General features: G+C 39.7%; 1 protein-coding gene and 1 long non-coding RNA gene across 2 annotated transcripts in view; one reads left to right on the forward strand and one right to left on the reverse strand.

Moving 5' to 3' along the window:
- GREB1L (GREB1 like retinoic acid receptor coactivator) overlaps nucleotides 1–25,100 on the reverse strand; it is a 140,027-nt gene that overhangs the window by 26,934 nt on the left and 87,993 nt on the right. Inside the window, exons 17-20 of the mRNA XM_029922999.1 lie at nucleotides 23,992–24,184; nucleotides 9,749–9,882; nucleotides 6,519–6,858; nucleotides 784–899 (exon numbers count right to left, since the gene is read on the reverse strand). Coding sequence (XP_029778859.1) covers nucleotides 784–899; nucleotides 6,519–6,858; nucleotides 9,749–9,882; nucleotides 23,992–24,184 — 783 coding nt within the window. The remainder of the gene's footprint in view (nucleotides 1–783; nucleotides 900–6,518; nucleotides 6,859–9,748; nucleotides 9,883–23,991; nucleotides 24,185–25,100) is intronic.
- On the forward strand, nucleotides 6,798–16,960 carry LOC115278513. The gene is made up of 3 exons (XR_003902932.1): nucleotides 6,798–6,914; nucleotides 7,777–7,931; nucleotides 16,722–16,960. It is a non-coding gene; the product is annotated as an uncharacterized LOC115278513 (long non-coding RNA).

A 25,100-nucleotide genomic window follows, 5' to 3' on the forward strand; every position in this document is an offset into this window, starting at 1 on the left:
AAATTAGAAACTGAAGAGAATTTCCTTAACCTGATTGAAGTCTTATATGAAAAAACACATAGCTAACATTGTGCTTAATGGTGAAAGACTAAATGCGTTCCTCCTAAGACCAGAAATAATACAAAGATATCCACTCTCACCAGAATAGGCAAATCTCTGCAGACAAAAACTAGTTTTGTGGTTGCTAGGGCTGGATAGAGGGGTCTGGGGGCTTGGTTAGGGGGAAATGGAAAGTGTCTGCTAATGAATATGGAAGTACTTTGGCGGTAATGAAAATGTTCTAAAATTTATTGTGGTGATGGTTGTCCAACTCTGTGAATACACCAAGAGCTATCGAATGCACATGTCAAATGGGTGAAATGTATTATATTTGAATTATATCCTAATAAAGCTGTTATTTTTAAAAAGAAAAAAAAAGGAATAGCAGATTAAGAGATACTTTATCTAAATAAAGAAAATCCTGTTTTGGGGCAGATGTTTTTCCTCTCTGCCTCTCTGCTTTGATGCATAAAGACTTCTCACTGTGGCTATCTTCCATTCCCCAAATTGCTAGGCAATTTCTGAAATGCCAAAGAGTCAAGGAAGGGTATAGCCTTTTCCTAGGCTTTCTAGCCTTTTCCTCAGAGATATTTTATATCTCTGAGTTTTCCTTTCCCCTTACTAAATGAATGAATTCTGTTTCCCCTTACTAAATGAATGAAATGGTTAAGTGTCAGCCACATTTTAACCATCAGCTTAGCTGGGTAACTAAGAAAAAATGAGGAATAATTAATCACAATGTACCTGGGAAAGGTTTCTCCAAGAGGATCTTTGCCAGTTAATATCACAATACAAGGCAGACCTTCTAAATCTTGGTATGTCCGAGGGATCCACTCTTCTGGTTCATTTCCTCTCCAGGTCTGTAGAAAGGGACCCATATGATAAAATTAAAACCCTTATTTAAGTTTCCACCCCTTAAAAGATTTCTAGGTCCACATTTTATATGCATTTGTGCTTCCAAATGACGTGTGTGTGTGTGGGGGGGGGTGTGTGCGCGCACGCACATGCACACATTAAATTGCTACTACAAAGCATAACAAAGCACTCTAGAAGAATGTGGCCTTTAAGAAACATACAATGTGAAATACCCTGCCAGTGATGCAAACCTTACAGAAACCCTGGTTAAACTACCTGACTCAAGGCTTTTAAATATATTTTCTTCATATAATGGACAGACTCTTAGGACTGACTGACTGAAAAAGACAGTTTCAATTATGATTGACTAATAAAACATCTTAACAAAACTCCAGGAAAACATATTTTCACCAAGAAAATCATCAAGTTAGCTAGCCTTGATAGTTATTCCTGCCCCTTCCCCATATTGACTGTCAAAATAAGTGACAAATAATTGGCTTGGGGCTCTCCAAAGTCACTCTCAAGAAGGCTAAATATATAATCAAGTCTAGAGAAATAAAAAAAAAAAAAACCAACTCTGCCCCTTAGAAGAGCAACGCAATTAGTTTATGGTTTCAGAAATAATCCAGTAATTATCAACTTCTGATACAGATTAACACAAACACAGGTATACACAAGTATATATATCTTTAGTAAATGGAATGTCAGTTAAAAAAAAATCCCACCAACTTGAAAAATGTTCAAAAGTGAAAAGATCTTATAGATATTTATTTATTTCTATGAGTTTTATAAAGTATCTAGCATCTATGCTTCATAACAGCTTTCTAGCAGGAGTTATTATAGGAAATAGACTGACATTTCTGATAATGCTTTAGGGAATAAAGAGTAAGAAGTGATGTATTAAGTAATGCAAACAATTTATTTTAAACTTTTTTTAATGTTTTATTTATTTTGATACAAAGAGAGACAGAGCATGAGAGAGGGAGGGGCAGAGAGAGAGAAGGAAACACAGATCCGGAAGCAGGCTCCAGGCTCTGAGCTAGCTGTCAGCACAGAGCCCAATGCGGGGCTCGAACCCACAAACGTGAGATCTGACCTGAGCCGAAGCCGGAGGCTTAACCGACTGAGCCACCCAGGCGCCCCACAATTTATTTTAAAAATAGACTGATACTTTCTTTGCTAAACACAAAAAGAGATAAAAAGAAATTTAATATGCAGGACATAATGTAATAGGATTTAAGATTTGCTGATATCTAGATAAAACAGTCTTTAGAATTAAATATACCCATAATTAAAATAAAATATACATAATTTGTAAACAGGGAGGCACTCTGACCTTGTTCCCCAGTCTTCTATCATATCTTTGCATACCAGGGGAAAATCAATGGACCTATATAGGTTTACAAATTCGAGAGGCTTTTCTTGTCTTAGAAAACCAATCTATCAAAAATATATACTAAAAAATTATTTAGGGACGCCTGGGTGGCTCAGTCGGTTAAGTGTCCCACTTCGGCTCAGGTCATGATCTTGCAGTTCATGGGTTTGAGCCCCACGTTGGGCTCTGTGCTAACAGCTCAGAGCCTGGAGCCGGTTTCTGATTCTGTGTCTCCCTCTCTCTCTACCCCTCCCTTGCTTATGCTTTGTTTCTCTCTCTCAAAAATAAATAAACATAAAAATTTTTTTAAATTATTTATTCATTTTTGAGAGAGCAAGTGTGAGCGGGGAAAGGGCAGAGAGAGAGATGGGGACAGAAGAGCCAAAGTGGGCTCTCTGCTGATAGCAAGCAGCAAGCTTGATGCGGGGCTTGAACTGATGAACCATGAGATCATGACCTGAGCCAAAGTCAGACACTAAACTGACTGAACTACCCAGGCACCCCTACCAAAAATATTTTTTTAATATTAAAAGAAAGGTGGGGCGCCTGGGTGGCTCAGTCGGTTAAGCCTCTGGCTCCGGCTCAGGTCAGATCTCACGTTCGTGGGTTCAAGCCCCGCGTCGGGCTCTGTGCTGACAGCTAGCTCAGAGCCTGGAGCCTGCTTCTGGTTCTGTGTCTCCTTCTCTCTCTGCCACTCCTCCTCTCATGCTCTGTCTCTGTCTGTATAAAAAATAAATAAAACATTAAAAAAAAATTGAAAGGTTATCTACAAAAATTCAGTTTTCCATACACTGTCATGTCAAAAGGAATAATTACATTATCTGATTAAAAGTAAACAATTTTGGGAATAGGAATCATTTTACTCATAACCCTTCCATTGGACTCATGATGTTCCTGACACTGAGGTTCTCCCTGAATGGATTTTCTCTCCCAGAAACCATCGAGAGGTCAATGGTTCCACAACAATGAGGTCAAGTTATAAGGATGGGATAAGGAATGTTTTACTGTATAAAAAGATTTATTTTCAAAAGAGTATTAAAGAAATCTCACTTTTACTCTTGACCACACAGAGCTGGCCAAACCACTACAACACACTTTTCCGTCCCTCTGCTACTTCTAATGAATGATGGTCACAGTTCTTGGATGGACTGACCATTCTCTCAGGACGATTTCACACAGAACATTTATTTATTTATACTTTTTTCCATTTTATTTATTTTAGAGAGAGAGCGCATGAGCTGGGGGTGGGGGGGAGGCAGAGGGAGAATCGTAAGCATGCTCCATGAACGTGGAGCCTGATGTGGGACTCGATCCCATGACCCTGGGATTGTGACCTGAGCCAAAATCAAGAGTCAGCCACTCAACCAACTGACCCACCCAGGCACCCCTTTACTGGAGAGCATTTAAAACAACACAAAAGACTGTGTGGGCACTGAGTTCAAGGAAAATATGGGGCTCAAGGCTAAAGAAGTCTGAAGAAAACTTCACAGGCCTTCTGGTGAAACTGGCTTATTTAGATTTAAGCCTTGTATCCTTTCAAAATGCTTATCATATGTGTAAACTAGTCATAATACATAACAGGATAATTAGAGGGAAGCACAAAAATAAGGCCATCCAATGGAATAAGAGGCAGAGGATGTTACCCAAAGCTACAGATAAAAGGCATACGCACCCACCCATGCCATCCCAACAATGGTAAGGGAGGTTGGTAACTTAGAAATAAATGTGTGAAGCAGAAATCACTTGGCAAATGGCAGTCTTACTTAGGATGTTAACATTTCAATGGGAGTGCATATTTTCACTTCCACACAAAGAGAGCGTGTGAACAGGATGGACTGATAGAGTCCAGCAGTTTTGAGAATACAGAAATCTCTTTTGTGTTGTTGGTGACTGGCAGCTACTCCTACAAATTAAGATACAACTGCTCTGAGAATTACTTGGGCCCTCCTTCATGTACGGCATGCTCTCAGAACAGTGCTCACAAAACAGCTGCTGTCTAAAAGCCCTGAAGGTAATTCTGATTGCTAGCAGGCAGTTAAAACTCTTGATCTTGGGGTTGTGAGTTCAAGCCCCACTTTGGGCAGAGAGATTACTTAGAGAAATTAAAGAAAAGAAAGGAAAGGAAAGGAAAAGGAAAAGGAAAGAAAGGAGAGGAGAGGAAAGGGAAAAGAAAAGAACCTGAGGTATTGATTGTGGTTTTCAAACTATGGCCCAGAGGGGGAATTATTTAGGACATGCTGATGTATACTGACTTAGTGATTGGCACTTCTGAAGACTGAATAAATGACTTAAATAGCTATACTTGGTCAGTGTTCTGGAGGCTCAGAGAAGATTCTGCAGCCTCACATCCTTTTCAACCATTTCCCTGCAATAGGTTTGTAAGGCTTCACACAGCAGTACTAATTATTTGCCTTTCCAGATTCTTCGATCATTAGTATCATTCAAATTGTCTCAAGACATACATCTTAATGAATTATACTGTAAGAAGAGTTCAGGACTCTCATTTGTTATTCATCTGAGAAATTCCATAGAAATTTCAAATTATGTGGTCTATAACCATCATTTAAAATTGTGAATGCTGGGGTGCCTGGGTGGCTCAGTCGGTTAAGCATCCAACTTTGGCTCAGGTCATGATCTCAGGGTCTGTGCGTTTGAGCCCCACCTCAGGCTCTGAGCTATTAGCTCAGAGCCTAGAGCCTGCTTTGGATCCTGTGTCCTACCCTTCTCCTTCTGTCCCTCCCCCACTTGTGCTCTGTCTCGCTCTGTCTCTCAAAAATAAATAAATGTTAAAAAAAAAAAGTAAACATTATATCTACATATGAAATATAAATTTTGTTATAATTTCCATTAAATTTAGGGTTTCTATTTTTAGACTGAATTATTTGTTCTAGTTGCTTATCAACCTAATACAAGATATTTTATTTGCATTTTAGATTATTCAATTTAGGTTAATTAATAGAATACAATAAAATTTTTATATTTGCAAAATGCTTTATTGTTTAAATTTCAATTTTAATTAATTTTTTTGGAGAGAGAGTGCACACAAGAGCAGGAGAGTGGTAGAGAGAGATAGACAAAGAGAGAGAAGGAATCCTAAGCAGTCTCCATGCTGAGCATGGAGCCTGATGTGGGGCTTGATCCCATGACCCTGGGATCATGACTTGAACTGAAATCAAGAGTCAGACACTTAACAAACTGAGCCACCCAGGTGCCCCGCAAAATGCTCTATGAACATGAAATAGTATCTTCCAATTAGAGCTCTTGAAGATCATATAATCCAACTCTCTCATTTTGCAGATAAGAAACTGAAGCCCAGGATAAAAATGAAAATCCAAAACTATGTGCTTTCTTTTCATAAAATTTGTGGCAAATTAGATTTTTCTTAACCCAACTTAGCTCAACATTTAGTGTGTCGGGTGCACATACCATGACAATCTAACTCAGACACAGATATGTATGCAGTTATTTTTATTAAATGCTTCCTAGTGGCTAGAACACGTGGATTATAAAAGTCCCCAGAAAAACCTGAGCAGGGCATAAAGGAAAGAGTTAGGTTAGTTGATTTAGGAATTCTGCCTACTCCCTCCATGCCTAATAGGAGGGTTTAGGAGAAGCAGTCAGTCCCACTGCCATGCGAGGGGAGGGGGCCGTGCTCATGCACTAATCCCTCTGTAGTAAGCTTGGAGAAGTCAGACCAGCAAGCCTCAGGGCTGTGTCAAAGCAAGTTCAATGAAACAACAAACTGTTGAAGAATCCACATGCAAGAGGGTGGGGAATAGCTCTATATGAGTACTAAAGATAAGACAAAATACTTTACTGACTCTAGACCTGAGATGACAGGCTAGGTAGACAGAAAAGAATTAGTGAATTGATGGTACCCACAGAGGTCTGAGAGAACAACTTACCTCTTTTTCTGAGAAAACAGATGGCCGTGCGCTAGATGCATCTTGAACAAGGTCAATAAACATGGGGTCAAATTGGGTCATCTCATATTTGCACCTGCAGTTGGAGAGCATGGAAGACCAACTGCATGCACGTGATAAAAAGGGGGCTTGGCAGAATCTTAATAAACTGGCTCCAATTCGGGAAGTGAACATGTCTCTTTGTTTAGTCTTAACACTGTCATGAAGATCAAAACAACACATGTGCAAAACTCTATTAAACTCAGGCCTCTGAGCCACCTATGTGGGATTTCTAGAAAACTGAAAAAAATGGTATTTCAAAGGAGAGATGTCTGATCATTGCTGACCTTTAATCGTTCCACAAAGTGAGTTGCAACACTGAGTTCAGAGGCAGGGTTCCCAAGGATGATCTCAAAGCGGTACTGCAGCCCCAGCTTGTCGCGCACCTCCTGCAGCCGCTCCTTGGCTAACATTGCCAGCTGCACAGAGGGCACCCTGATAATGAGCATGTGTCCCCGCCCACTCCTGGTCTTTCCTGGGGAGCTGATGAGGTCATCCATGATGCTGAGGGTTTCTGGTGTGCTGTGGTCTCGGAGTGACGCCATAGTGGTGAGGGCCATCAGAGCCTCTGAGTACTGCTGGATGAGGAGGTAGCAGCGGACAACCATGCTGTGCAGCCTGGGGTACCTTCAACAGAACACAAGAGCTCGCACTCAGGCAACAGGACTGGCTGGGACAGGAAGGTCTTTGTGGGAGGAATACAGACCAATCATGGTGGGAAGGGGTTACTGCTCAAGGGGCTTGAACTCTAGCATGACCTTGGAGCCCACATCACTAGAAGGAAAATTTGAGCTTTCAATGCCTGTGAATCAGAACCCGTTGGGATAGGCACAGCAAGTTAAAGAGGCTTCGGGATGGTCTAATGACCCCTAGCTCCCCTGAGTGTGGTCTATGGACCAGCAGCAGAGTCCAGTAGCAGTCCCACCTGGGAGTTTCTTAGAAATGCCAAATTCCCCCACCCCAGATATCTGAATCAGAACTCACATCCTGACAAGATTCCCAGGTAGTTTGTATACAATTTGTAAAATTTGAGAAGCACTGGTCTAGTCAGGTCAACTCTTGACAGAATCATAATGGATCATCCCTGGATCCTAACCTCTTGTTCGTGGCACTGAGTTAGAATGGTGGCATTGTCAGCTTATTTCTCTGATACTTGACAACAGTAAAGAAAATTGAGACATTAGTATGTTTGAAAAATATTAGACATGAAAAGAATTATTAATATTAATTACTAATTTGAGGGTAGCCACTCCACAGACAGCAGTTTATCTTTCAATAAAGAAGATAACTGTACCTTTCCATAAACTGTCTCTTGGTGCTGGAAAAAACTTGGAGCTGACTGGGGAAATAGCACCCCCTAGTGGTATAGCCTCCTATAACCTGAGTGCTGCTTAGTCAAGGGAGCCTGGCAAATAGGGGTGTCCATCCCTCATCCCAACACCCATTGGTACCCCACCCCCAGCCTGCCTGGTCTGCCAAATTGGCACTTTTTACAATTACAGAGTAGGCAGAAAATACATCTCTCGTTTATGTGTTACTCCTCAGAAAGCCAGGCCTGCTGGCAAAGTTAAGTACAAATGGGCAAAGAGGACCCCCTTTCAGGCATGAAGAAGTGCTGGTCAAGAAAGGAGGTGCTGGCAAAATGAGGATGAGCCTGTGAACTTTCTTTCTGGTCGCCAGCTGGCAGCACATGCAGCTGGGTAGGTCATGGGGTTGTTCGCCTTTGTTCCACTTTATAATTCTATTTAAAGTAAAACAAGTGGTCTGCCAGGCTTGCACAGAAAAGCCCAGGGTCAAATACCAATTAGGGTCATTAAATGAATAGCGTGGTTTTGAAGTACTTTAGAGCTGGAGAGGACCGTGGATGGCCTGTTTTTGACCACTCCCCCTTCTACCAGAAGGAGAGTGAGTTAAAGGGCTGAGAGAAGCCTGGCTACTTGCCCTAGATCATGCAACCGGTCAGGGACAGAGCTGGATCTAGATTCATTCAGGTCTCTGACAACGTCTTCTTACATTGCAAGGATTTAGTAGATTTGGGAAAAGTGAAGAAATCCTTCAGTTTACTCAATCCTGCACAAGTTCTTCAAATGCCCAATAAACCATAGCTTTATTAGTTTGAGTGACTGGGTTGGAAGAAGTGAGCACACAGATCCATGTTTAAAGCTTAATGTTTTTTGATGGGCTAGAGAGGAAAGCCAAAGTTAGAATACATGGTAATTTTGATCTATAGGCATTTAGATCTCATACTCTGAAAGAAGTATGAATTTAGAAGTGAATAGTATTCACAACCTGTTATGTTTGCATTGAACTGTAATTGTTGTTTTGTAAGTATTGTAAAAGTTGTAAGAGAAGTTGACGGGATTAACTCTGAATGATGTTACCAGAAGGGAGGATATGTTCCAAGCTAGTGGATGAAGCCAGTGGGTGGGAAACACTTAAAAGGGAGACTCATGGGATGATTTTGGAAATGTAATATCACATGTGCTATGTAAGGATTAATGTCACAGAGTCAGTTAAGTCTTCTTAAATCCAACAGCTGCAAAATATAAAATCCTACTCCAAGGCTGTTCCTTTTCTTGACACAGTATAAGAACTCTGAATAGAATGCATCCCGTCCTCATTTTTATTCTCTTTCTTTTTTCTTAGCAAAGTTACAGGGCAAGTTGTTAAATAGGTGGCTTATAATCAACTGGAGCTGGTTTGAAGAATGAGAGCTACTAAAAATTAGAATGTGCCTCATCAAACAGAGTCCAACTGCCTCTATCACTGGAAGGTCAGACAGACTGCTGCAGTGGAGAGTAGGGAGTGGCCTGTATTAGGTTAGGGTAAATTCTAATGCCTCTGCAATGCTTTGAGTCCATGAATCAAACTCAGAGTGAAAAAAAATAGAAAAGCTCTTCACTCTTCTGGAGTTTGACCTGGGCTTGGGAAATTAAAAGAAAGCAGAACGGACATAAAAGTCATGATCTTTAACTCCCAAGGTCAGGGACTGAAGGAGACACAACTAGGAACTGAACTCACTTCAATGATCTAATTGCTCCTCATCTTCTCCAGTCTATACTCCCAATCTCTCATTGTAAAGTTCAGTTTTTACTGAGTCATCTAAGGGTATTTGTCTGTGGTGCATAGAGGGGGAAAGAGGGAAAAATGAAAAAGTGTAGGGTATATGGGGACTGGGGGAAGGGCACACCTCAGAGGAATGGTCTTTAATCAGCAAATCCCTCTGCCCATCTAATCCCCTGGTAGTAGCAGTGAAGGATGCTTGGGAGATGACTCAGAGCATGAAAAGTGTTTCTAAGTCCCATTTTGGGTCGCTAGTTTCCTTTGTTAGTCTTGAATGATCACAGAAAACCTATATAGTAAAAGGTCATCTTAGGAGAGGCTATTTTTATTCTGCCTTTGCACATCATCTGCACAGCTGGTGCTCCACCAAACTCCCTGTGACAGTGACACAAGAAGACTTTCCGGCTATTTTAGATACACAAGTATGGCTAAAGAAAAAGCTGAAGGTCCTTACCTTTCCAAGAGTGTGTTCACCATTTTTTCAAAAGTCTCATCACATCTTAAAAGTGGGCTTGTGATTCCCCACTGTAGAGACTTACTATATTCATTCAGGCCGAAGTACAGCTTCTCCTCACAGCTCATGTCCTCCTGATTCAAAACAGAGCAAAATCCAGTGAGGAGAGAATATAATGTGTCTTGTTTTCTAGGGATGGGGAGAAATCTCTGTAATATGTTATTTCCTGGAAGGTTAAAAAAAACTGTGTACAAGTTTAGTTATATCAAACTAAAAAGCTTCTGTACAGCAAAGGAAGCCTTAACGAAATGAAAAGACAACCTATAGCACAAGAGAAATATTTACAAATCATATATCTGATAAGGAGTTAATATCCTAAACATATTTTAAAAAGCTCACATAACTCAATAGCAAAAAACCCCAAACAGTCTAATTTAAAGACAGGCAGAGAGGAACTAAAAAGACATTTTTCTAAAGGAGGCATGCACATGACCAATAGGTATGTAAATAGGTGCTCAATACCGTTAATCCTCAGGGAAATGCAAATCAGAATGAGGATCTAATGTATAATAGATGTCACATGGTGACTATTATAATGAAATATCACCTCACACCTGTTCAATTTTTCAAAAAGTAAGCCCTAGGTCCTACGTGGGGCTTATACTTGCGACCCCAAGATCAGGAATCTCATGCTTCACTCACTCACTGAGCCAGCCAGGCACCCCACCTCACACCTGTTGAAACGGCTGTTTATCAAAAGGAAAAAACAAGTGTTGGCAAGGATGTGGAGGAAAGCAAACCCTCATGCTTTGTTGATGAAAGTATAAGCTGGTACAGCCACCATGGGAAACAATATGAAGGTTCCTCAAATAAATTAAGAATTGATCCATTGATCAATAAATACCCACTTCTGGGTATTTATCTAAAGGAAATGAAAATAGGATATAGAAGAGATACATGCACTCCCATGTTCATTGAGCATTATTCACAATAGCCAGGGTACGGAAGTACCTGTCTGCCAATGGATAAATGGAGAAAAACGATGTAGTATGTATACGTATACGTCCACACAATGGAATATTATTTAGCCATGAGAAAGAAGGAAATCCTGCAAATTGTGACAAATAGACTTTGAGGGCATAATGCAAAGTGAAGTAACTTAGAGAAAGACAAATATTGCATGGTCTCACTCATATGAAAGATCTTAAAGAAAAAGTCAAACTCATAGAAGCAGAGAGGAGAATAGTGGTTGTCAGTGGCTGGAGGGTAGGGGAAATAGGAAGAGGTTGGTAAAAAGGTATAAACTTTTAGCTATAAGATTAATAAGGTCTGAAGATCTAATGTATAATACAATGACTATAGTTGTTTTTAATTTTTTTTTAACATTTAATCACTTTTGAGAGACAGAGAGAGACAGTGTGATCAGGGGAGGGGCAGAAAGAGAGAGGGAGACACAGAATCCAGGTTCCAGGCTCTGAGCTGTCAGCACAGAGACCGAGGCGGGGCTCAAACCCACAAACTGTGAGATCATGACCTGAGCCGAAGTCGGATGCTTAACCAACTGAGCCACCCAGGTGTCCCAATGACTATAGTTGTTAATGCTGTAATATTGTAATTGACATTTGCTAAGAGAGTAGAAATTAAATGTTCTCACTAAGAAGCACATAAATATATTTATATGTATATATAAATATGTGAGGTGATGGTTGTATTAATTAACTAGAAGGGAGGAGTCTTTTCACAATGTATATGTATATCAAGTAATCACAATGTATACTTTAAATATCTTACAATTTTACAATTACAAAAAAATGAGATTTTACCAAAAAAATATGAGAGAGGAATAGGTAAATCAAGAAACAGACTCTTAAGTATAGAGAACAAACCGGTGGTTGCTAGAGGGGAGGTGGGTAGGAGGATGGGTGAAATAGGTGATGGGGTCTAAGGAGTGTACTTGTCGTGATGAACACTGAGTGATGTATGGAAGTGGTAAATCACTACATTGTACACCTGAAATTAATATAACACTGTATGTTAACTAACTGGAATTCAAATAAAACTTTAAAAAACATTGGGCGCCTGGGTGGCTCAGTCGGTTAAGTGTCCGACTTTGGCTCAGGTCATGATCTCACGGTCGTGGGTCCGAGCCCCACATCAGGCTCTGTGCTGAACGCTTGCTCGGAGCCTGGAGCCTGCTTCAGATTCTGTGTCTCCTTCTCACTGCCCTTCCCCGGCTCACGCTCGACCTCACTCTCCCTCTCAAAAATAAAATAAATGAAAAAAAAACTTAAAAAAAAACCTTAAAAAAACATTAAAAAATGAGATCTTTCCATTTGCAACAACATAGATGGAGCTAGAGGCTATTATGCTAAGTGAAATAAGTCAGACAAAGACAAATGCCATACAATTTCACTTACATGTGGAATCTAAAAAACAATGAACAAAGAAACAAAGAGACAAGCAAACAAAAAACCCAAACTGTTAAATATAGAGAAAATGAATGAATGAATGAATGAATAAAGCAAACTGGTTGTTGCCAGAGGGAAGGGGGATGGAAGGATGGATGAAGTAGATAAAAGGGATTAAGAGGTACAAACTTCCAGTTACAAAACAGAGAAGTCACTGAGCTGAAAAGTACTGCACAGGGAATACAGCCAATATTGTAATAATGTTGCTTGGTAACAGATGGTGACTACACTTATGTGAGCAGTGAGTAATATATAAAATTGTTGAATCATTATATTGTACACCTGAAACATAACACTGTGTGTTAATCATAAATAAATTAAAATAAATAAGATAACCAATTGTTAAAATCAATATATGATTTTACTTGTCAGTTATACCTCAATAAAGCTGAAAAAAATTGCATTTCATTATGTAACCCGATATCAACTCTACAGTTTCCTTGGACGCAGAAACCAAACTTCTTTTTCCCTTCGAATGAACTTAATATGTGGTTAATGTTGACATGTTTTCTTAAGGTAGATGGTGACTTAACAGATGGTTTGTTTTCTCTTTGCTTTGTTCAGATACCTTCTGAAGAATAGCATTTTTAGGTTGGTATGGACAGGTCAGACGTTTCCCTCACGAAGCAGCTCTCTATACTGATACTTATGCTATCTATAAAACTCTTTGGAGATCAACAAACTCAAAAATCCTATTTCAAAAAACTTTTGTAACATCATCTAATTATGGTAATTCAGAAAATCTTATTCTTTTATAAAAAATATTTATTGAAAAAATGGAATCTATACTTTTCTGCCTTTATAAGCAGAATTCACTGTATTTAACTTACCCCCCCTTCATGATGACTCAGTCATCACTATGAAACTGAGTAACTATTTTGGGATGTGACACAGAGATTCCCTCAGAGGATCCTGAGATGTGTGACAAGATGTCCTTAACTGTAAATAGCCCCAGAATATTAAGCAAGTTTTTTGAGTTCATACATCCATGTTTTTTTTAATGGTTTTCTTTCCTCTTTTCTACAGTCATTTTTCCTAGCTATCATGTGGCCCATGTGCATTAGTCTCTATTTGCTATTTATTATGTATTGCCATTGTTCCTTTTTTTAAGTGTTTATTTATTTTGAGGGAGAGAGAGCATGAGCAGGGAAGGGACAGAAAGAGAGGGAGAGAGAGAATCCCAAACAGGATGCATGCTGTCAGCACAGAGCCTGACTCAGGGCTCGATCCCATGAACCATGAAATCATGAAGTGAGCTGAAATCCAGAGTCAGATGTTTAACCAACTGAACCACAAAGGTGGCCCTGACATTTTTCTTTAAATACCTGCAAATTAATTTCATAAATGTAATATAGCAGCTTAAAACATATAATATTTTAAAAATTAAAAATAAATAAAGCAGTCAGAAGAAGAAAATACAAGGGTAAGAGAAGTAAGACTGGGCCAGGAATGAAGCTAGTACTATCAAATATGCACGTTAAGTTTTTGCACATTTTGTTAGAAGTGGGCTACAAATTTGTTTCTGAGCTCTTTAGTAATCCAAACAGATAAGCAACTGTGTGATTCATAAGGCCCAAGAGATAGAAAATAAAGCACTATTTAATTAGCAGCTTTTAATTTTTTTTTGCAGCCCCCCCCAAACCAGTTATTCTTTCTTGTTGGAATAGAATCTTCTTTGAGAGTAAAAATGCCTTATTAGAGGACCAGAATATGTTCTTCTAAGCAGCGGAGCCTTAGAGCATACATTGAGCACCCTCTATTTTAGAGACTTGGAAGCCTTTTTGTTTATTTGTTTGCTTCCTTCCTTCTGCATTCTTGGCTGAGTTCTGGATAACTGTGTCAAATAAGTCATTTCAGTATGAAAAGTCATTCATCTGCATTTCTCTCCTTATCGGGGCTGCTGGCACAGAGTCAGTGGAAAAGCTTTCTCTTCTGTTTATGCAGTTTTCACTTTCCTTCTCATCCTTGGTCCTGCTTCTTTGGGAAAATCTAAAATCCGACTGCAAGCCTGCTCTTTTTCCTGATGGAGTATTTTAACTTGCTGGATAGGACACACCCACCTGTCCTCAGTGTGGTAGGGGAGGGAAGGTGGCTGGTGTGGTAGGGAGGAAAGCCGTGTCCAGGAGATGGATCCAGGCACATCTAGGCTGCCGGGTACTCCGGCCCTGCACCCCAAAGACCCTTGGGCAATAGAGATGGGAGATATACTGCTTTCCCTAGGGTCACTCAGAAATCTGCCGACCAGCAGTTTTCTTAGCAAAATTTCTAAGCAAAATTATGGGGTGGGTTATTAAACAGATGGCTTGTGGCCAATTGGTGTATTTTATTAATCTACAAAGACTTTATATGTCAAGAACTAGAGATACTAAAAATGAGAATTAGATGTGAAAACTTTCCCCAATCTGTTAAGTTTGCATTAAACTCTAGCTGTAGCTTTGTAAGCTTTGTAATAGACGCCAATAGGACCATCCTTTAAAAAGTGTTACAAAACTCTGAATGATGTTACTCAAGAGAAACATGCGTCCCAAGAATTACAAATCACAAATCATACTGAATCACTAAGTCTTTTGGAAAAATACTTCTTCTCCTACCAAAAATAACCCAAAAAACAAAAACTCCTCCCTCCCAATGTCCCTTACCCTGTAGCTCTCCTGTCTTCTTGCCGCTCTCCTTGCTTTTCCTCTAGCCAAACGCTCTGCTCTACAGACACTGTTACCTGGAAGATCACCAAAGACTCCTGAGGCCAAATCCCGCGTATGTGCCTCTACCTGTCAGTCCTTGACCTCACTGCCCTTTCAGTAGTTCTCTTCATTATCTTCTTCAATGATTTTATCCATACCAGCCGCTTCCATGATCATTGTTCTTGACAAAATATTCCAAATCTACGTCATAAAGTGCCATAAAGTAGAAACTCCAAATGTGCATTTGCAATGGTGTGCTCACCTCAGCCTTAACTTATTCAAACTCTACCTCATTTGCCCTCCACAGATCACTCATCTTGAATGTTTTCTCCAGCTAAAGGCATCATCTCAAAGACATCTCTGACTGCTCCCTCTTACCCAATAAAGAAATCTGAGGGGCACTTAAGCCTCTGACTCTTGGGTTTGGCTCAGGTCATGATGTTCATGAGGTCAAGTCCCATGAGCTACATACACTGACAGCATGGAGCCTTGTTGACATTCTCTCTCTCTCTCTGTCTCTCTGTCCCCCTCCCCCACTCACACACATGCTCTCTCTCTCTCAAAATAAATAAATTTTTAAAAATCCTAGAAAATTCACCATTTCTCCCATACCTTTTCTTGATATGACCACTATTTATATATTTGTTAATTTGAACCTGAATGATTAGAAAAGCCAGATGACTGATCTCCCTATTTTTTTTAAGTTTATTTATTTATTTTGAGAGAGAGTGCAAGCAGGAGAGGGGGAGAGAGATGGGGGGGGCAGTGGAGAAAGAGAATCCCAAGAAGGCTCTGCACTGCCAGGGCAGAGCCCAATTTAGGGCTTGAGTTCATAAACCATGAGATCATGACCTGAGCTGAAGTCGGATGCTTAGACTGAGCCACCCAGGCACCCCAACTGATCTATTTTTAATCACTTTGACTTGACTTCTATCATTAATGAACTGCCTTAAAATGCAACCTCTCTGCATCTCCTAAAGCTGAACATATGTTTTCATTACCACATATACACCTGACAAAAATACATACCTGTGTCTACTAAAAGGCATGCACTAAAATGCTTATAGGAGCACTATTTGAAATAATGAACGGAATGGATAAATGAATTGTGGTGCTCACCCAGTGTAAGCTATATACAGCAATCAGAATGTTTATGACTCATGCAAAAGAGAGAACAATCTCACAAACGATGCAGAGCAAAATAAGCTATATACAAAAGAATGAATACTGCATGATTCTATTTATAACAAGTTCAAAACTGGGCAAACCAAATGTAGGGTGGAAGAGGCCAGAAGAGTATTACCCTTTGGTGGGAAGTGCCTGTCTTCTGGGGTAGGGATAATGTTCTATTTCTTCACCTTGGGTGTTGATTCTAAAGGTGCTTTCAGTTTGTGAAAATTCATCAAGTTGTACATTACATTGTTAGTATAAAAATCAAAGAAATACATACATTCTGATAATACAATTGACTCTTGAACAACACAAGTTTGAACTGCATAGGTCCCCTACAAAGAGTTTTGTTTTTTTTTTTTGCTTTCTGCAAAAAGCTTTATTGTTTTCATTTGGTTCAGGGCTTGGTGAGGACTTCAGGGGGATTAACTGCTTAGTGGGTGCAAGGAGAGGCTCAGGCAGAAGTCCTGACATCAGTTGGGAGGCACATGGGTTCCTCAAAGGCCATTAGCTTCAAAGGCTCCCAGTTATCATGCTTCAAAGTGAGCCTTTGGAAGAGATACTCATTCTAGCTCAGCAATGGGGGTCGGCCAGCCTGCAGAGGGGAGTCAGGTGGTTGTCGAACTTCTTGATGAGTTTTATCTCCTCATCTAGGAAGTGGTTCTCCAGGAAGTCACAGAGATGGAAATTTGTGTGGGCAGAACCCAGAACATGCAGATCCAAAAGAGCCTGCTTCAGATTCTTCTTCAGAACTATGCCATCCAGGACTTTACCCCACTCATCTTGACAGAGATTCTGAACATCTTGGAAAAGGGCATGGCTGCCATGCTGATTTTGTATCTTCAAGAGCCTCTCGGCCCTCCAGAGCCATCTGATATAGGTTGAATAAAAGCCCAGAGAGATGTAGGTGTTGAAGACCTTTAGATGCATGTTGACCAGCCAGTTGAAGGTGGCCTCCACCTTGGTGGAATTATTCTGACAAATCCAGGAGCTCCTGGTTGATTGGAAAAAAGGAGCTAAACTCAAAAACTGGTGTTAGCTACTTCTGGGGCCAGAGGGTGGTGAGAAGATGATTCTGGAGGTTGCCACTGGAAAAGAGGTTGGAGAGTGGCTGGAGGCTGGAAAAGGGGAGTCCCTGGGTCTGTTATGTCTAAACATTGTTGAAGCAAGAGATCTATAGGACTAGCAGTAGCTCTGCCTATATGCAGATTTTTTACAGTACAGTACTGTGAATGTATTTTCTCTTATGATTTTCTTAATCTTTTCTTTTCAGTAGCTTACTTTATTATAATAATGCATTATATAACAATATAACATACAAAATAGGTGTTAATTGACTGTTTATGTTATTGGTAAGACTTCTGGTCAATAGCAAGCCATTAGTAGTCAAGTTTGGGGGGAGTCAAAATTATAGGTGAATTTTCAACTGAGCAGGGTGGGTGCTTCTGAACCCTGTGTTGTTCAAGCCTCAACCATATTTTTAATAATAGTACGCCCTTACAAAAAAATCATTAATGCCTTTGTAATAAGTGTAAACTTTACCAGCCTGGGACTTCAAGCCTCCTTGTGTATATTTCCAAGTTTCTTTTCATCTTCCGAATGTTCTCTGAAAAATCCCTGTGTTTCCTACTCTGTGGTGCTGCCTGAGCTTTCTGCTGCCAGGAGAGCCCACACCTCAAACTGTCTGCTCCTTCCTTCCTCTCTTGCATGGCCCATCCTCTGTACTTTCTCCATGGTGCCTTTCCTAATGCTCTCAAATGGATGGGACTTCTCCCTCCTTTTGATCCCCAGAGAATTTTGATATTTTAAAATTGTCTTATTCCCAGGGTGCTTGGGTGGTTCAGTCGGTTAAGTTAAGCGTCTGACTTTGGCTCAGGTCATGATCTCATAGTTCAGGGGCTACGTGCTGACAGCCTAGAGCCTGAAGCCTGCTTCAGATTGTGTCTCCCTCTCTCTCTGCCCCTCCTCCACTCACACTCTCTTTGTTTCTCAAAAATAAATAAACATTAAAAATTTTTTTAATTTATAAAATGGTATTATTCCAGTCTATTGTTTTTGTAAATAAAAATTGTATATATTCAAGGTATACAATATGATATTTTTTCTTTTTTGAAATTGAGATATAATTGACATATAACACTGTCTTAGTTTTCATTACAGCATAATGATTCTATTTATGTATAGGCATACCTTGGAGATTTGAAGGTTTGTTTCTAGACCACCACAACCTGTAATACCACAACAAACAGGTATTACAATCAAATAAGTCAAATGAATATTTTGATTTCTCTGTACATATAAAAGTTATGTGTACACTGTATTGTAGTCTATGAAGTGTACAATGTGCACTATGTCTAAAAAAACAATGTGTATGCCTTAATTAAAAGATACTTTATTGCTTAAAAATGCTAACCATATCTTTTTGCCAGTTGAAGATTTTGTTTTGATGTTGATGGCCGCTGACTGATTTGGGTGGTGGTTGTTGAAGGCTGAGGTGGCTGTGGCAATTTCTTAACACAAGACAACAATGAAGTTTGCCACATTGAATGACTCTTCCCTTCATGAGTGATTTCTCTGTAGCAAGTGATGCTGTTTGATAGCAATTTGCCTACAGTAGAACTTCTTTCAAAACTGGAGTCAATCCTCTCAAACCCTGCCACTGCTTTATCAACTAAGGTCATGTAATATTCTAAATTCTTTGTTGTCATTTCAACAATCTCCACAGCATCTTCACCAGGAGTAGTTTCTTCCTCAAGAAACCACTTTCTTTGTTCACCCATCAGAAGCAACCTGCTAATCTATTAAAATTTTATCATGAGAATGCAGCAATTCAGTCACATTTTCAGGCCCCATTTCTAATTATAGTTCTCTATTTCTGCCACATCTGCAATGATTTCCTCCACTGACGTCTTGAGCCCCTCAAAGTCATCCATGAGAGTTGGAATCAACTTTTTTCAAACTCTTGGTTATGTTGATATTTTGATCTCTTTCCATAAATCATGAATGTTCTTAATCACCTAGAATGGTGAATCCTTTCCAGAATGTTTTCAACTAACTTTGCCTATATCTATCAGAGGAATCACTGTCTATGGCAGCTAGAGCCTTATGAAATGTGCTTTCCTAAATCACAAGAAGTTACTCCTTGACCCATGGGCTGCAAAATGGATGTTGTGTTAGTAGTCATGAGAACCACATTTATTTCCTTGTACCTCTCCATCAGAGCTCTTAGGTTACCTATATGCATTGTCAATGAGGAGTAATATTTTGAAAGGAATCTTTTATTCTTGAGCAGATCTCATCAGGGGGCTTAAAAAAATTCAGTCAACCATGTTGTAAACAATGTGCTGTCAACCAGGCTTTGTTGTTCTATTTATAGAACACAGACAGAATAGATTTAGCATGATTCTTCAGAGCCCTAGGATTTTCAGAATGGTCAATGAGCAGCGGCTACAACTTAAAGTCACCAGCTGCAGTAACCCCAATAATAGAGTCAGCCTGTACTTTGAAGCTTTGAAACCAGGTATTGACTTCTCTCTAGCTATGAAGGCCTAGAAAGCATCTTCTTCCCATAGATGGCTGTTCCATCTACATTGAAAATTTGTTTTGCATAGCCACCTTCATGAATAATCTTCTAGGTCTTTTGTATAGCTTGATGCAGCTTCTATATCAGCACTTGCTGTTTTACCTTGCACTGTGATGCTATGCAGAAGGCTTTTTTTCTTTAAACCCTATGATCTAACCTCTGCAAGCTTCCAATTGTTCTTCTGCAGCTTCCTCACCTCTCTCAGTCTTCCCAGAATTGGAGAGTTAGGGCCTTGGTCTGAATTAGGCTTTGGCTTAAGGGACTGTTGTGGCTGATATGATCTTCTATCCAGATCACTCAAACTTTCTCCATATCAGCAATAAGGCCGTTTTACTTTCTTATCATTCATGTGTTCACTGGTTTAGCACTTTTTTTGAGAGAGAGAGAAATAGAGAGAGTGAGCAAGAGCAAGCTTTGGGGAGGGGCAGTAAGGGAGGGAAAGAGGATCTTAAGCAGTCTCCATGTCCAGCACAGAGCCCAATGCAGGGCTCGATCTCATGACTCTGAGATCATGACCTGAACTGAAATCAAGAGTCAGATGCTTAACTGACTAAGCCCACCAGGTGCCCCTGGGTTAGCACTTTAATTTCCTTCAAGAACTTTTCCTTTGTAATCATAACATGGCTGTTTGGAGCAAGAGGCCTAGCTTTCAGCCTGTCTCAGCTTTTGACTCGCCTTCTTCACTAAGCTTAATCATGTCTAGCTTTTGATTTAAAGTGAGAGATGTGCAACTCTTCCCCTCACTTGAACACTTAGAGGCCATTATATGGTTATTGATTGGCCTAATTTCAATATTGTTGTGTCTCCAGGAATAGGGAGGCCTGAGGCAAGGGAGAGAGAGGGGAATGGCCAGTTGGTGGAGCAGTTAGAACACATATGCATTTATCAGTTAAGTTCACATTCTTACATAGGTGTGGTTTGTGGCATCACAAAACAATTACAATAGTAACATCAAAGATCAATGATTATAGATCATCATAACAAATATAATAACAAAAAATTTGAAATATTGTGAGAATTACCAAAATGTGACACAGAGACATAGAGTGAGCAAATGTTTGAAAAATTGGCACCAATAGACTTCCTTGATGAGGGATTGCCACAAATCTTCATTTTGTAAAAATGAAATATCTGCAAAGTATAATAAAGCAAAGCACAACAAAACAAGGTATTCCTATATATGTGTGCAATATATATATATAAATATATATGTGCATATATATGCAAAATGATCACCACAGGAAGTCCAGTTAACATCCATCAGCACATATAGTTGCTATTCTTTTTTCTGGTGATGTGAACTTCTAATGCCTACTCTCTTAGCAACTTGCAAATATACCATACAGTATTAACTATAGTCCTCATGCTATACATTATATCTCCAGGACTTACTTATTTTATAACTGAACATTTGTATCTTTCTATTCCATTTACCTATTTGATCCACTACCCACGCCTGCCTCTGGCAATCACCGATCTCTTTTCTGTATGTATATCTTATTCTACTTTGGATAATGATGACTTTGATATGTACTTTACTTTCTCCTTTAAATGGCCAGTTTTCTAACATAAGCCCACAAGTGCTCAGTATTTTTTTTAACTGAATTATTCTGCTTTTCTCAATTTCCCCTTTTTGAGGATGTTGGTTTCAGGATAACAAAAGGAGGCTAATGGTTAGGAGCTGCTTTGCTAATGTATAAGGGTGTTGTTGTAAATTAGATTCAAGTTCAAAGTTTTTTCTTTTTTCTATGTTGATATCAATTTCACAGTGATGATTAAAACAATTTTTTTTTTATTTTAGAGAGAGAGAATGAAAGTGGTGAAGAGGGGCAAAGGGAGAGAGGGAGAGAATCCCAAGCAGACTCCACACTCAGTGTGGAGCCCAACATGGGGCTCCATCCCATGAGCTTGGGATCATGATCTGAGCTGAAATCGAGTCAGACGTTCAACCGACTGAGCCACCCAGGCACCTCATAGGGATGATTTTTTTAATGTGCGTGTGTTTTGGTTTTTGTGTTTTTTTTGAGAGAGAGCAAGCATGAGCAGGGGAGGGGCAGAAAAGGGGGTGGGGGCCAGAGGATCTGAAACTGGCTCTGTCCTGACGGCAGCAAGCCCAAAGCAGGGCTCAAACCCAAGATCATGACCTGAGCCAGTCGAATACTTTGCTGACTAAGCCACTCAGGCACCCCTGAATAAATGTTATTCTTATGTAAGACATATTTGGCATCTTTTACTTAAACATGCTTATTTAAAAAAATTTGGGGGGCGTATTTATTTTTGAGACAGAGAGAGACCATGAGCGGGGTAGGGGCAGAGAGAGAGAAGGAGACACAGAATCTGAAACAGGCTCCAGACTCTGAGCTGCCAGTACAGAACCTGATGCAGGGCTCAAACCCATGGACCGCGAGATCATGACCTGAGCGAAGTCGGACACTTAGCTGACTGAGCCACCCACGTACCGCTAAACATGCTTATTTTAAAATATCCATTATTGGGCACCCTCCTACACTGTTGGTGGGAATATAAACTGGTACAATCACTCTGGAAAACAGTGTGGAGGTTCCTCAAAAAACGATCAGTAGAACTCCCCTATGACCCAGCAATAGCATTGCTGAGGATTTACCCAAGGGATACAGAAGTACTGATGCATAGGGGCACATGTACCCCAATGTTCATAGCAGCACTTTCAACAACAGCCAAATCATGGAAAGAGCCTAGATGTCCATCAACTGATGAATGGATCAAGAAGATGTGGTATATACATATATATATATAATGGAATACTACATGGCAATGAGGAAAAATGAAATCTGGCCATTTGTAGCAAAATGGATGGACCTAGGAGTCATGCTAAGCAAAATAAGTCAGGCAGAGAAGGACAGATACCATATGTTGTCACTCATAGGTCTAACAGGAGAAACCTAATAGGAGACCATGGGAATGGGAAAGGGGGGGAAAGAGTTGGGGAGAGGGAGTGAGGCAAATCATGAGAGACTGAAGAAGGAGAACGGAAGGGGAAGGGGGAGTGATGGTCATGGAGAGGGGCACTTGTGGGGAAGAGTACTAGGTGTTATATGGAAACCAACTTGGTAATAAACTATTAATAAAGAAAAAAGATACCATAAAAATAAATAAAATAAAATATCCATTATATTTAATATTTTTAAAATTTTTAACTTTTTAAAAGTTTATTTACTTTGAAAGAGTGCACAAGTAATGGTGGGGCAGAGAGAGAGTGAGAAAGAAAGAATCCCTAGCAGGCACTGCATTGTCAGCACAGAGCCTGTCATGGGGCTAGAACCCATGAACCAAGAGACCATGATCCAAGCAGAAACCAAGAGTCAGACTCTCAACTGACGGAGCCATCCAGGCATTTTGCCATGTTTAATATTTTTTTAAACAAAGGATCCACTGCTTAATGGCTAATCTTCTTTGTTTTTATGAAACACTTATTTCTTTTCTTTGGTAGTATATTTATCATAAACTATATAGGTCATAGAAAATATTTTCCAGGTGTTAGGGATTGGAGCCAAAAAAAAATAGTCTTGAATATGTATGATCTTGAGATGATGCTCTCAACACATTAAGTACTACTGAGTAATTTAAAGTAACAGTATCATAATCTTCTCTTAAAAAATTTTTTTTAACATTTATTGTTTTTTGAGAGACAGAGAGAGACAGATCATGAGCAGGGGAGGGTCAGAGAGAGAGGGACACACAGAATCTGAAGCAGGTTCCAGGCTCTGAGCTGTCAGCACAGAATCCAATGTGGGGCTCGAACCCATGAACTGGGAGATCATGACATGAGCTGAAGTCGGAGGCTTAACTGACTGAGCCACCCAGGTGCCCCTCTTCTGTTTTAACCAGAAGACTGAGAACTGATTACAAGAAAAAAGAATCCAGTTGTTTGGAGAACATAAGCATAATTTATAGTTATACACATCAGTAAGACTGAAACATGACAGAGAAGCCATTCAAAAGGATAATATATTTCCAAGTCTCAGATTGAAATTAATGGTTTAAAGGCATGGAGATAATCCAGGCTATTGGTGACTGTATAAGATAATATCGCATTGGGGGGGGGCTATATTGAGTGACAATTTTGTATCTGTATGCTAACCTAAAAAAGAACAGCATAATTAGATTCTTTTGGACACTACTCACTAGTTTTTAGTCTTATAATAATTGTAATTACATGGAACTTTTAGGAGATAAAGCTTTATGTTAGATTTTTGAACTCTTGTGCTATTTTACAAAACCATGACCATATTTTATTACAAGATTCTGCTCGCTGGGGAACTGAGAATAATGACTATGTATCAGAGAGCAGAAGAGACTCACCATGTTGTCCAGCTGTATCCAGTGAACCTCATTGCTGGAGCTGATTCGAGACTGTTGGGTCTGTAGTGTGTACGGGAAGGAGCTAACCTGGAGCACCAGCAGGTTGAAAGCTTCTAGAACTTCTCTGCAGTTAATGACTCTATCAGCCAATCCATGACTAGGTTCACCATGTGACAAAGAGCCCGAAATGACACTGCAGAAATATTGAAAGTCACATTAGTAATTTAACAGATTAGATTCAGAAACAAACATAAAAAATGGAGATAATGTTTTAGTTTTTATTTTTCTAGTTCTTTTTAATTGGGAGCAGGAGTAGAGGCAATCAACATTTAATTTGAAAGAGCAATAATTATATTCCTTTTTACCACTTCAGATAGATTTCAAAGATATTTTTTCCCCTTTTTTCAGTCTGCCCCTGGTATACCTCCAAGTGGAACTCAGTTCTACAGGCGAAGGATATTTAAATCTGTAGTTGAGATGGATCACTTTGGTCTGAAAGCTCATCTGAATGAGAGTTTCTCCATCAAAACATGATGCTTATAACTCTGCAGTGATTGGTACCCCAAAGAGGTCCCCAGACTGCAAGGGATCCCCTCTGTGTTAATGCTACTATTCTTCCTCCCTTGAGGATGTTAGACTATGAGGAGGTTGCAGAAAAGCCTCCTACCTCTCAGCATATATAAAATTTTTATATCTGAATCATTTTCAGATATGTTTAGTTTGAATGTACCAGGTTGCTATGCAGCCTCAAAACCACATTTTTTTCTTTGGTCAAAGAAATAATCTCAGTGCCATGGGGAATTAAATATACAGAGATCCAATACACATCCTCAGAGCTACTACTCCAAACTTTCAAAGATGAGGAATACCAGGTCACTGAGCTATTTCTGCTCATAGAACACTAGGAGCAACTGAAGACACTCTGGGCAAAGTGTGTCTTCTTTCTTCCTTCTTTTCTTTCTTTCTTCCTTCCCTCTTTCCTTCCTCCCTCCCTTTCTCTCTCCTTCCTTCCTTCCCTCCCTCCCTCTCTCTTTCTTCCTCTTTTCTCCTTTCTCCTCTCTTTCTTTTTCTTTCTTTTCCTTTCCTTTCCTTTCCTTTCCTTTCCTTTC

The sequence above is a fragment of the Suricata suricatta genome, chromosome 14, assembly GCF_006229205.1.
Source record: "Suricata suricatta isolate VVHF042 chromosome 14, meerkat_22Aug2017_6uvM2_HiC, whole genome shotgun sequence".
In the NCBI taxonomy this organism is placed as follows: Eukaryota; Metazoa; Chordata; class Mammalia; order Carnivora; family Herpestidae; genus Suricata; species Suricata suricatta.